Source organism: Lasiodiplodia theobromae (genome assembly GCF_012971845.1).
Source record: "Lasiodiplodia theobromae strain AM2As chromosome Unknown scaffold_5, whole genome shotgun sequence".
Lineage (NCBI taxonomy): Eukaryota > Fungi > Ascomycota > Dothideomycetes > Botryosphaeriales > Botryosphaeriaceae > Lasiodiplodia > Lasiodiplodia theobromae.
Genome location: NW_023336541.1, coordinates 1,119,341 through 1,132,179, shown reverse-complemented (window position 1 = coordinate 1,132,179; position 12,839 = coordinate 1,119,341). Strand labels below are relative to the sequence as shown.

Here is a 12,839-nt window from a genome sequence, read left to right as displayed (position 1 = left end):
TGCCGCAATCCCACAGCTTCTCACACCAGGTAGGCATCCTTCCACGGCAGGTCTTGCTGGTCCGTGCAGTTGAAGCTGTGTTTGAATATTCCTAGGAGGTCCATGTAGTCGTTGGCGATCTTGGGTCCCTTCGTCCCGTGCAGGTAGCATTCTCCGGCAAGTGTGTAGGCTGGCAACCCGTCCTCGCTTTCCGCCGGTCTGAGAAGAAACGGGACGCTGGCTCCACGAACAAAGCCGATGACATCGCCAGGACGGATTCCTTGAGGTGCGATTGCAAACGAGTCCTTCGTCAGCACGATAGTTCTGCCGGTGGAAAATCTGCGTAGGGCGTCAATGTTCGCTCCATGACCAGATCTCTCCAGTTCTGGCTCGAATGTCTCCCAGAACCGGTCTCGGTCGTGCGTCTGTATACCGGGGACATTTTTGTCTGTAGCAAACTCGTCTGGCCCGATGGGTAGCCAACGCACAGGAACCCAGTAGGGCCGCAGTGTCCGTCTCTCGGAAGAACGTTGCTTTCGTAACAAGAACCTCGCTGTATCTTGGTTTGTAATGCTCTGACCATCGGCAGCCTTGACATGATCCACTTCAAGCATTGACACCCTGAGCCGCGGGCCTTTACTGTTGGATATTTGCGCCACTGATTCATTCCTCGCCAGCCTCGTCACCTTGGAGTTCCATGAAGCGAGGGAATGCAAGTAAGGGTGCCGCGAGTAGTCCGGTACCCATGATGGTAGCCCGGCTAACGGTATACCCCGGAACCTTGGATTCTCACAGATGCCATGAAATTCGGTAGGAACGAACGGGCTCAGACTTTCTTGGAACAGCTGCACTCGCTCCATTGCAGACTGTGCCAATTCCTGAACTGTCGTATTTTCCTCTGGGGTTGTTGCTGTTGATTTCCGATCAACCTCGGCTTGTAGAGAGCTTACTGCTTCGAGCATTGCAGTGCAACGTGCTGTGCATGCAGCGGAAGGCGATTCTCTCTCCAAAATGCTAACCACCCATTCATATAAAAGCTTGTCATCCTCGTGTTTGGAATTTAGAGAGCCATTCAGACTGATTTCGAGTATTTTCTTCCTCAGTCTGATAGTCTGTTCCAGTTTGAGACTTGCGACATTCTCGATCCTCGTCCAAGCCTCGGACAACAGTTCCAGATGGCTGTAGGCCTCGATAACTTGCCAGGCCACCTCAGTGTACAGCTCTTCAACAGGTTTGTTATAGTCCACCGAGATACTGATGTTCTCCCTGTTCTTGAAGATACCAAGCAAGGCGTATATCCTGTCGCGTTTATCCGTCGACGAGCAAGAACGGGCGATAGTCAGCAATGATGCCAGATCCTTGATTGGTTTTCTGTCGTTATGAGACAGTTGCAGAGCCCGTGGAAAGTCCTTTTCCATGTTAACGGGATTCAAGCCAAGCGAATATATGTTGCCGAATGATAGGGAACGCCAATCGAGAGTCTCGGCGCCCAGCATAACTACCGATCGTTTGCACACAGCCATCTCTTGGAGCACCCACACCCTGGTGAACCATGAAAGGGATAATATCCACGACAGCTCCCCTTGGAACTGAATCCTCTGCTCTTCTGTAAGTTCGGCCGGGTGCGGCGCCTTGTTACCGCTGGCATCGCGTCTTCGAAGAAAGTCGAACAGCTGCGTGATCTTGGTCCGGTTTTCGTCCCCCAGGAAGACGAGCGTGCGCTCTGCCTGAAAATAAATCCGATTTATCAAAGGTATCTGGAGGTTTTTCTCCTCGTTGTCCGCCTGGTTGATGCAGATGGCGTCGATCCAGAGCATCCGCGCTGTAGTGCGTTTACGCAAGTTGTGTAGAGCGCAGCGGCAGTTCTCTGTTATCTGAAATTGATTGCCATGGATGCTGATTGAGCCAGTCAAGCGCTGGCTTCCCCACGTGTAAGAAAGTGCCTCGTATCGTGGGGCCGCGGAAATATCTGCGTGGAGAATTTCGCAGCGCAATTTTTCTGATGGCTCTCCAGGAAGCAGCTTCAACACTCGGAACTCTGATGCTGACGCGAGTGGTGTATGTCGATAATGTTGTATTTCAGATCCAGTATGCTGGACTTCTGATTGATGGTGAGGGGTTGTGGGGAGACAGCTCGATAGGGAGAAGCTAACGCGGGGTAGGACCGAGCCACAGCTGAGGCAGAAGCGATCGTCATCGAACGTCCGGACGTCCTGTCGCGAGCAGCAGCTATCGTCTGACAGCGGCATTTTCAGGCACATCCAACGACGACGACTCTTTCGCGGCGCTTGAAACGGCCATGTAGTTCAGATTGGCCTCTCTTATTGCAATCTGACGAAGTTGCAATGTGGCTTGAGCTAGTGTTGTATCGGGTTTGTGGTGCAGAATCTTGTGGCTGTGCTGCAGCGGTTAATTCTCCGTCTGCACTTCTGATTCGTTCCCCCACGCCCCACATCTTTCGATATTCGTAGTAGCTAAGCTGACACATGCATGCGCTTTATGCTTCCGCTGCCGCTTACTGCACAGGTTCTATGCGTGGCTTTAACACGTGATATGAATTGAGACTATAAGCTAGTGAATCTATAAAGGTTAAATATTTGGTAAGGATAATGGCACGGTATTGGATAATGGCATTATTGCTTATACGCGAGCAAGATCACACTGTATTATCTTCCTTGAAACCAAAGGGTCTATCCCTGCACTTGCTACTGTTTCGGGGAGTGACAATGACAACAGAAGCGGAATTGCCTCTCTCCAGTGAATCGATTTGACAGGAATGAAGACACGCATCTTACTCGAGGCTGATTCCTTGTGTCCCGCTGATTTTACTGCCTGTGTAGCCATTGCTGCCTACGGTAGAAAAGTAAAAAGCCCTTGCTCCCTTGCCAGCAGCCATGCTATGTGGAGAACGCAAGGCTGAATTCGAGCTTGGCAGGTTCACAACCAAGCACCTTGTCGTACTACACTTTACGAAAAATTCAGGCAGCAGCGGCAGGGTCAACCTTGTTGTGTTGCAATGCCAAGCTTGATCCCTTGCGGATTTTCCCACGAAGGGTTTCCTGACTATAATAACAGTGGCTGAGACATGATAAAGCCTGAGCTGTGGGCTCTTGCAACTTCTGATCTCTTTTCATAAGCTTGTTCTTATTGACGCAAGTCTGTACCAACACATCAACCCCGAGACCATGCCCGATGTCCCTGTTGCACCAGACCTACAACCACCGCTTCCGAGGTTCTGGATTGACCACGGATGGTGCCCACACCAAGTTGAAAAACTCGAAAGTAATTTCGACGAAGACGTCCTGTCCTATCTCAACCAACTCGATTGGTCCAGAGCGCAAGACCTCAGCCACGAGCGCTGCCGCAAGGAAGAGAGGGAGGAGAGCCAAGACGAAAGCACAAGTCAAAAGAACAAGGCGAGCCAAGATAGGACCGTGCTTCCAGTCAACTGCAAGGCCTTCCAAATCGACGACGAATACGAGCCGAAGCACACAACACCAGACTGCAAGTGCGACTTCGTCCACGTGGACCGCGAGGAATTAGCCGGCATCATCGATGATGGCGGCGTACCGCTCATCTCCATCGAGGAACATGATAGCGGTGGCATTTCTCTGAAAGTCGAGGCTCGCAGCGTTCACTCGCGTTATACGGCCATCTCGCACGTGTGGCGCGACGGCCTGGGGAACGAATCGCGCAATGCCCTGCCCAAGTGTCAGCTCCAGCAATTGAACGCATGTCTCAAGAACATGCCGAAGCCCAAGGAGAGTGGCTGGAGAAAAATCACGCCATGGACGTACGGGGATTGGCGTCGACAGAACTACTCCAGGGACCCTTGTCCACCTCCATTGTTCTGGCTCGATACGCTTTGTATCCCAGTGGGGCCGAAGGGGAGCGAGGGTGGCCGGCTGAGAGCGGAAGCTATGAGGGACATGGCTCTGATCTACAGCTCACCGGTACAAGTCCTTGTCCTGGATGCAGAGCTGCAGATGTGCTCAACCGAGAACAAGGACGCAATCGAACTTGTCGCTCGGATAGTGTGCAGCAGTTGGATGACGAGAGCCTGGACTTTGGTCGAGGGAGTCCTGGCGCGCGAAGTCGTGTTTCAGTTCAAAGATATGGCCGTCGATCCCCTGGGTTCGTGGTCTCCGCTGGGAGAGGATCCGAAGTTCAGCACGAGCATCCGATTTCCCAAAGGCGAGCGATACCGTAAGATCTACAAAGCCCTGTTTGGCTGCCTGTGGAATGAGCTACGCCAAGGTTGGAAGCACCATGTCACCCCAAGAACGTATGGATCGGCATCTATCAGTTTTCCTACCGCAAGAGCCTCCCCCAACGAACCTATTTTGACAGAATCGAATGAGTATTGCCGAGTTGCCAAAGAATCCTCCTGGCACACTCATACCTACGAACAGCCTCGAGGTATACCGAGTCAATCAATTGGTAGATGCTTGGAATGAACTGGCTTTCAGAACGACCACGAGACCTGACGACATTCCTGTCATTCTTTCAAGCCTTCTGGACTTCAAGTTCGATCCACTTCCGAAAGAATGCCCTGTCGAGGATTTCATGGACGCTGTGATATTCAGCTTTGACACGCTACCGGTATCTCTGCTCTACAATACCGGCGTTCGATGCAACCGAGATTCAGCACCCAATAACGGATGGGTACCAGTTGAACTAAGCAAGAGCCGTTTGAAAGCTTCACCGACCATGAAGGTGTATGCCGACGGGATGGAGATCACAATCAGGAACAAGGCCAGGCTGCCAGCTGAACTCCATGTCATGCTCCTACCTGATGTCACTCTTGAACGGGAGACTTACCAGCTTATTGATCCCTTAACAGGGAGAAGACATAAACTACAGCTCCATGGAAATCGCCACGAAGAGAGGCTTCTCAACTACTGCATGATTCTGGAGGATCCGCTGGAAGAAAATGGTTGCCACCCTATCCGCGGCGCGCTGTTCGCTCTGGAAGAAGTACCGCGATTGTCTGCGTATGAAGAACGCACATGTTCCTACGAGGCTGAGAAGTTCCGCGTTTCTTTCGTCTGCCCATTGGAAATATGTACTGCTGAAGCCTCGCAAATTACCCCTGAGAGCTGCCTCGGAGTCATCCAAGGCGTGTGCAGACTTCGGTCAGCTCGTATTAGCATACTTTATGGTAAGTACCTCTATTTCCGCGAGTTTTTATGTAAAATTACGTCCTCTTTATGAAGCAGTTACCTGAACCGTACCACAGACAAACCAGCCAACTTCGAGAAACTCGTACGCCGTCGTATATGCGCATCATTTCCCACCGGGTGCATGTTCTTCGCCATGATGATTGTCATGGGGATTGCAGCTTACGTTTGGAGACCCTCCGGAGATAGCACAAAAGACATCAAGTCGATCTATTGGGGTTGGGCTTTTAACGGGTTCATAATTTGCTTCGTTTTTTTTAGCGCATTCATCCAGCCTCCGATCGACTACTATTATTGGATTTCATCATTTGAGAACAATCGTCTCCAACAAGGCACTTCATCGGCTCTCGAACTCAGGCACCCAAGGAGTGCGCCGCAGGGTCGATTTGGTAGAGGGTCTTTGGAGGCGCGAAGGCGCTTGCTTGACAGTTCCCTGTTTGTATAGTGAGCTTGGGGAAGTTTCGGACTCAGTCTGCCATAGGCGTTGGTCACTTTCAGCAAATACCATCAGCTTTTCCAGCTTTCGTAATCTTTCTTCGTGCTACTTCACTCTTCTACCCTGTCTTTCTTTTGCAAAGTCCAATCTCCTCCCGTTTGGTTAACGTATATTCAAACAAAAAGGTAGTAGATGTAAAATATCATCAAATATCGTTCCATTAACTGTCCCTAATATGTCTACGAAGTCCTTCGCCTTGAAGCGAGACTGTCATCCGCCTGTCGCATATTACCAGATCAAGTTCCCACTGCAGCGTTCACGGGTGGCAACCACTTTATTTTTTGAGCGGATATCTTATAGTATAGCTGTTCTGTCGAGTGCGGAATAAATTACTATAGGTGCTAGTATTACATCAGATTAGGTGCTACAGTGCGTTTAGCTCGTTGGTCACTACTACTAGCGGTGCCGCCGTTAAAGGTAGTAGCCCGAGTGTCTATAACGGCGTGACGAGCGATACGAGCGATTAAGCGAGTGGGCGTTACAGGCGCGTAATTTGTTTGTGTGCTTATCTGGCGACGGCTCTGGCGAATTCGGTATAAAATTCGCGTGCCAATGACACGGTGCGGCACAGTCAACCCACTTTGGCGCCGCGCTAACAATTGATACCCCTCTGATCACAGCACTGGTTACGTGTGCATTGACTCGGGTATCCACAACGCTACTATGTACGTAGTAGATGCCCGGGGCTCCAGACGGGCCATTGGTCGCTCTCGGTGGTAGTTGCGCCGGGGTAGCTCGATTGGAGGTGGAGGTATCGCGGTGGACGGCCAGGGGGCAATGGACGCAAGGCTGACTGTGCTAGCATGGTTCAACGCATGCAGTGAGCTCTATATTGCGCCAATTGTTGTTTCAGTGGCCAGTTTGACTTTTCGGCAGGAATTCCAGAAATTCTCGAACAAGAGTGCCTATATTTGCTCACAAGGGGCCGGCCATGGAGAAGGCGAGCTCGTAGACGGTAGGCGCGTGAAAACAGCAGGGCAGAGGAAGCGCTCCATCCTCAGGTTCGGCGAGGCCAGGGTAGGCGCCTGACGATGGGGCATGGGTGGTGGGCTCTTGGGTCTAGGCTTTTCCTCCTCTCGCTATACGAAGTCTGTCCAGCAGCCAGGCGGTGAAGCCGAAGAAACTGCACAGAGGGTCGACACCCCGACGATCCCAGAGCGAAGCGAGGGCGCTGTGGCCAGCAGGCAGCAGCGAGCAGCTGAGTAATACGTACGGCGGTTTGCAAGCAGTGCGGGAGCCACGGCGGGTGGGCCCACCGCCGGAAAGATAAGGCTCGTCGGCGCGGGTACCCGGCCGTCGAAGCAACGGACAAACGGCTGTCACAGCGAGACTAGCCCGGCCCGCACCCGAGGCTCTGGGGAGCTGATTGCTACGTCACGAAACTGTCCCGCTAGCGCTCCATGAGAACGACATCCCCTCTGCAATGCATGACAAATTGGCATCCACCACCGTAGCCCGGCTCTTCTTTTTGCCATTAAGTGCGCATGCGAAAACTGTGATGGCAGCCTTGCCGTCTGTCAGGCACCACACTCTTCTGCAAGCAGCATAGTAATGAGCAGCTCGTCTCCGTCCAGCCAGCTACGATGAGGATGACAGCAAATCAAAGTAGTCGAACAGAACGGTGCAATATGAGTGCTTCTGATGTTCAGAATCGATGTGTCGTTTGATGACTTAGGTACCAAGGCCGCAGCGAAATAATACTGCACCGTAACGAAGCACCGGGCTATGGGGTCGTTGATTGGCCAAATATGAGTGCCTACGTAGCCCATTCTGGACCCTTCCTCCAAATCGATCGTGTCGAGGCATTGTCGTGGCACCGGCGTTGCCGATTGACGCAAGCCAATCTTAACTGGACTGTGCGTAGCCCTGCAGTTACGGAGGGCACTGGAAAATTTTTTTCTCCACCTTCGGTATCAAGATCGATCCGAGACATCCGCGCGATTCGATGTGTTCGTCTTATGTGGTAGTAGATCGGCAGGCGAGTGGGAACGCGCTCTCATCTCGTATTGAGAGGCGAACGTCAACATTGCTTTTTGCCACTTTCTCTACCATGTACCCGCTCCATACCCCTTGTCACTTTGCGTTGCAAGCTGAAGCAAAAGTGTGGCTGGGCTCAGCTCCAATGGGATCAATATTCATGGAACGATCCTTTCCTCATCTAGATCCCCCTGCCCTATATGCGTCTGAACTGGGAAGGATACGCATTTCAGCCTCATCGGAGGCAGAACCCCCAATTTGGGGGCCGAAAAGTAGGGATGCACAAGCAATCGCCTCTCTTTATCGGCTTGAGGGAAGTCCCCGTATTTTGGCTTCTTCTGTTGACGTTCTTCTCTGATACGCATTCGCGTTTCGTCTCGGTCGCTCTATCAAAAATCGAGCGTGATGGCGCCGTTGATCAGGCAGAATACCCTCCCCATACTAGGGGCCTCCTCAGGCCTCAAAAGCGCCGATACGAATCCCAACAAGACTGGCACGACGTCCAAAAATACCGGTACCAGCTCCGACAATGCTGGCGCCAGGTCCAAGAATACTGTCGCCATACCCCACAATCCTGGCATCAACTCCAACAACCCTGGAACCAGCGTCAGCAACACTGACATTATCGTCGGTCAGCAGATTGGGAGTATCAGCCACAGTACGTGAATACCGTCAATTTGTTCCCCTCGCATCGTTGTGATATGCGATGCAGGCGCAAGCTGTCCACGGCTAACTTCTTCCGTGTCGTAAGAATACTTCACTACCATCTCTGACAAGACGTCTCATAAGAGCTTTGCTGAATCGAGCTTTACGAAGTACAAGAGTTTGAGGCTTCGTGGCACGTGTAAGTGGTTGTTACAGGACCCAGCATACCAAGCATGGGCCGCGTGTAAGGGTGAATATATACGCATCTCAGGAAAAGGTAAGAGATTCCTCCTCCCCAGCGCTGCCTTGAAAGACCAACGACTTACGGTTAGATAAACAGTGGGATGTGGTAAATCAACATTGGTGTAAGTTTCTAGTCCGGATTGATTTGTAGAGAGGTTGAGCTGATGAGGTCTTGTTTTCTAATGTAGCGCACGAGCAATCGAGGACGTTCAGAGGAAAGAAAAGGAAGAAGAGTGTCGCCGGGTGCTCTACTTCTTCGCGAGCAGCTCGAGGGATGTCGACGAGGCCAGGCTGAAGGACCTGCAACCCACGTTCAAGAATGTGCTGCTCACCTTCTGGGAACAACTCCGAGTCGACAAGGATGGCGGCATTGGCGGTGCTGTTACCAAGGATCTCAGCGAGAAAAGGCTCGTGACCGGGATCATTGGAGAGCTCATGGCTTCCAAAACCAAACAAATCAGCATACTGATCGACGCGATTGACACATTATCTTCGAGCGACCAGAAGAGATTGCATTCAAAGTTTCTCGAAGAGTGCAAGAAACACAAAATGCAGGTATGCGTCCTTACGAGTTGCACACAAGATAGCGAAGCGGGACTTTTGGATGGCGAGATCCGTGTTACAACGGAAAAAAACAAGGTGGACATGGAGAACTTCCTCAGAGCGAAGCTCAGCGAGAAGATGCTGCAGCAGGATGAGGCCGGGAAAGGTTTGACGAAGGAGGAGAGGGAAAAAGCCAGAGAGCAAGAGAGAAACAAAGCCAGGGAGGAGAAAGACAAGACTAGTGAAGATGAGGAGAACGATAAGGACAGTGAAGATGAGGAGAAAGATGAGGACAGTGAAGATGAGGAGAAGAACAAGGCCTGGGATGAGTTGACGAAGGGGGAGAAAGACGAGGTCCAGGAGATTGTGAAGAAGATCATGGAGCGCGCGCAGGAAATGTGAGTATAAATTTCGGTGAGGTAGAAGTTCATCTAACGCAACGTTGTAGGTTCCTGTGGGCTGCGGTCATGGTGGACCTTGTCTGTCGCGCACACGACAAAAAAGACAGGGAGCAGGTGCTTGAGCGGCTTTTGCTGCCCAAGTACATCCAGGATGACTATGAGAAGCTAGTAGAGGGGTGGGAGGGCAAGACAGCGCGCGGACGGCTGGAGGAGTGGCAGCGCAAGTTGGCGCGGCAGGCGACGGGGCTGCTGGCGCACAAGCAGGGACTGCTTTCGTACGACGCGCTGACGGAGGTGCTGGAAGAGGAGTTGCCGGATGCAGTGGCGCAAAAGAGGGAGGCAGAAGCGCGAAAGCGGGAGGCGAAGAAGGTGGTGGAGTGTTGCAGCCCGTTCATCGAGTACGACGAGGACCTGTGCATCTTCCGCTTCGCGCACCCGTCGATGCATAACTTCTTCGTCAAGCGCGACGCCAGTCGTACGGCCTTTGCCGACCAGACGCTTGCCTATCTGTGCCGGCCCGCCTTCCGCCGCGGGCCGTTCAGCGGCGCCGAGTGGTGGGACATGGGCGAGCTTCGCCCCTTCCTCGACAGCCATCCCTTCCTGGGCTTCGCGGCTGCCAACTGGGTCGAGGCCGTGCGCAACAGTAAGGCTGCCAACGGCCAGAACCGCAAGTCGACGCGCAACCTGCTGGCTGACCTGTACGGTGCCGACGACAACCTGCTGCTCGCCTTCCAGGTCTGGCGCTTCGCCGCCCACAGTACGATGCCTACCCAACTGCGCTCCGCCCACATTTTCAGCTTCTTCGGCCTCTTCGACAACCTTTTCAGCAGCAGTAGCCGCTTCACCACCGTCCACGATGCCGCCATGACCGACTCGGAGGGCCACAACGCCCTCCACTGGGCCTTGCAAGCCAACGACCAATACACGCGACTGCAGACGGTGCGCATTCTCATACGAACCGACAAAGCCGCCGACATGATCTGTGCCCAGGGCAGCTCCGACCTGACACCGCTCCACCACGCCGCCCGCCTGGGAGACGTGGCTGTCGTGCGCCTCCTGCTAAGCCGCGACCCCGACAAGCGCGCCCTGAACGTCTGCAGCCAGCAATATGGCACTCCCTTAATTATTGCCGCCGCCCACGGCCGCGCCGACGTCATTGAGGAGCTGATCAAGGCTGGCGCCGACCTGAACCTTAAGTGCGACCTGGGCAATGTGCTGCACGCCGCCGCCGCCGCCTCACCCGACAAGGCCGCCCACGCCTGCGTCGACGCAGTCCTGCGCGAGCCCCTCAACCTGGCCCGGCTGGACATTGACGACCGTAAGCTGGACGGCACGCCGCTGCACACGGCCGCCTACCACGGCCGCCAGAGCGTCGTGGAACTGCTGCTCGAAAAGGGCTTCAGCGCGCGCAAGAGGAGCTGGAAGCATTGCAGCACCATCACAGCCGCCGCCGCCGGCTGCCACAGAGGCACCGACCACAAGCCCTTCATTCGCATCATGGAGATGCTGCACGACGCCGGCGCCAACGCCCACGCTGCCGGTACCACCGGCTACTTCGCCCTGCATCACACCGCCCAGTTCAATCAGCCTGAGATCGCCCGTTTCTTGCACAACTGCGGCGCTAAATGCCACCAGAAGAGCACCACTGGCACCCCCTTGGAGATAGCTGCCGCCCAGGGCCACATGGACGTTGCGAAGGTGCTTTTGCAACCAAGCCAGAAGAGGCAGAGGGCATACAAGAGGAAGAGGAGTGAGATGCAGCAGCGTCTGGCCGAAAGGGCGCGCAAGAAGAAGGAAGAGAAGAAGAAAAAGAGCACCTCACACGAAGAGAGTCTGCTACGCAGGGTCATTCTAGCCGTCTGGGCGCCCATTTGGGACAGCGCCGTCGCCGCCAACAATATGGCCCGAATCTACTGGCTAGTCGAACAGTACGAGAAGGCATGCGGCGGTTTCATCCAGCAAAACTCCTCTCGGCACGTGAAAGGACTCGCGCCTTTGGGTACCGCCGTCTTCAGCTCGGTTGTCGGCCTTATGGAGCGGCCGCGGGAACAGCAACAGAACCAGCAGAACCCGAGGTCTGGCCCGGATCTGCGGCGGAGGGCGAGGCAAGTGCTGTCGACCACCACCAAGGGCGCACTCAAGCTTTACGGCTTCTGCGACACGACCCTGTCCTACTTCCAGCTCAAGGTGCACGACGGCCGTCGCTTCCGCAGCGCCACCACTGGTACCGAATTCCACCCCGGCACGTACGAAGAAATCCTCGACCGTCTCACTGTCGCTGCCGTGCGCATGCTAAGCACGGCCTTCGAACACAAAAGTTTCGAAACTGTGTCACCTCTGGCAGAGGCGTGGATCGATGCCCTGCTGGCCATCAAGTCGGTCAGCTTATTGGAGAAGCTGGTCGGGAAGCGCGCCCTGGAGCTCAAGGTCATCCTCACCAACACAAGCAAGACAGCCGTCGAAAAGCGGCGCGAGGCTGGTATCCTGGCAAAGGTCGGAATCGAGCTGCTGGCTGTCGCCCTAAGGCGCAGCGGTGATGACGCCGGCGCAGCGAGGCTGGCCCGCAGCCTGGCCAAGCTGTGGGCCATGGCCCTGAACGACGCAGGCGATGACGCCGCTGACGCCGCCCGTATCGAGGACATCTACTCCGTCTGCAACGCCTTTCTCGAAATGTTCCGTCACGCGTGTGAGTTGCCGTCGTCCAGCACGAGCGAACGAAGCGAACGCGTCAAACGAGTTCGCCTGCTGACCCTAGTCGGCGCTGAGCTCGTTGTCGAGGCCGTACGGACAGACAACGAGCCCTTGATCAACAACATGCGCCGCATGATGGACCTGGGCCGCAAACAAGCAATCACGGCCCGCGTAAAGGATGAACTCGAGGATGTGTTGATGAAAAGGCACAATGGTCTCAAAGATGAACACGCCGAGCTCGTTCAGGGTGACAAGGAGAAGCGCGACAGCGTCATTGCTGGGCCTACCCCACCAGTCCAGGATGAGGGCAGCAACGATCAGAGCAACGCAAATGAAGGGAGTGAACATGAAAGCAGCGAAGGTAGCGAAGGCCATTCCCCCAATGGTGAAGGCAGCGAAAGTAAAGATGGAAAGCCGAAAACGGATGAGGATGTTGAGAGCAGGAGACTCAGGATCACTCTTCGGATACTGCGGGGAGACCAACGATGGTAGTAGTCACCCCATTTACTGAAACATCTACACACACCTTCTTCTCTTTATTTCTTCCTCTCTTTTCCCTTGACATATAATTCATAATTTTTTCTTTCTCTCTCGTTGCAGATATTAGAGAGGAACGGGGAGTGGTTGGATCTTGCCAAGGAATCGGTCAGACGATACGTACTAATTTCCCTTTGTTTGTCGCTT

At 54.0% G+C, this 12,839-nt stretch overlaps 3 protein-coding genes across 3 annotated transcripts; 2 read left to right on the top strand and 1 right to left on the bottom strand.

The window, feature by feature from the left end:
• Window positions 1–20: 20 nt before the first annotated feature.
• Window positions 21–1,796, bottom strand: LTHEOB_2187 (Heterokaryon incompatibility protein; the record flags this gene model as incomplete). The annotated part of the gene is made up of 1 exon (XM_035510971.1): window positions 21–1,796. The coding sequence occupies one exon, from the start codon at window positions 1,794–1,796 to the stop codon at window positions 21–23; it is 1,776 nt and encodes a 591-aa protein (XP_035365127.1).
• A 1,368-nt stretch (window positions 1,797–3,164) lies between these two features.
• Window positions 3,165–4,888, top strand: LTHEOB_2186 (Het domain-containing protein; the record flags this gene model as incomplete). The annotated part of the gene is made up of 3 exons (XM_035510970.1): window positions 3,165–4,339; window positions 4,392–4,581; window positions 4,823–4,888. The coding sequence occupies 3 exons, from the start codon at window positions 3,165–3,167 to the stop codon at window positions 4,886–4,888; spliced, it is 1,431 nt and encodes a 476-aa protein (XP_035365126.1).
• A 3,149-nt stretch (window positions 4,889–8,037) lies between these two features.
• On the top strand, window positions 8,038–12,647 carry LTHEOB_2185 (Ankyrin repeat protein; the record flags this gene model as incomplete). Its single annotated transcript, XM_035510969.1, has 5 exons — window positions 8,038–8,290; window positions 8,455–8,476; window positions 8,709–9,075; window positions 9,160–9,461; window positions 9,512–12,647. The coding sequence occupies 5 exons, from the start codon at window positions 8,038–8,040 to the stop codon at window positions 12,645–12,647; spliced, it is 4,080 nt and encodes a 1,359-aa protein (XP_035365125.1).
• Between the last annotated feature and the right edge of the window lie 192 nt (window positions 12,648–12,839).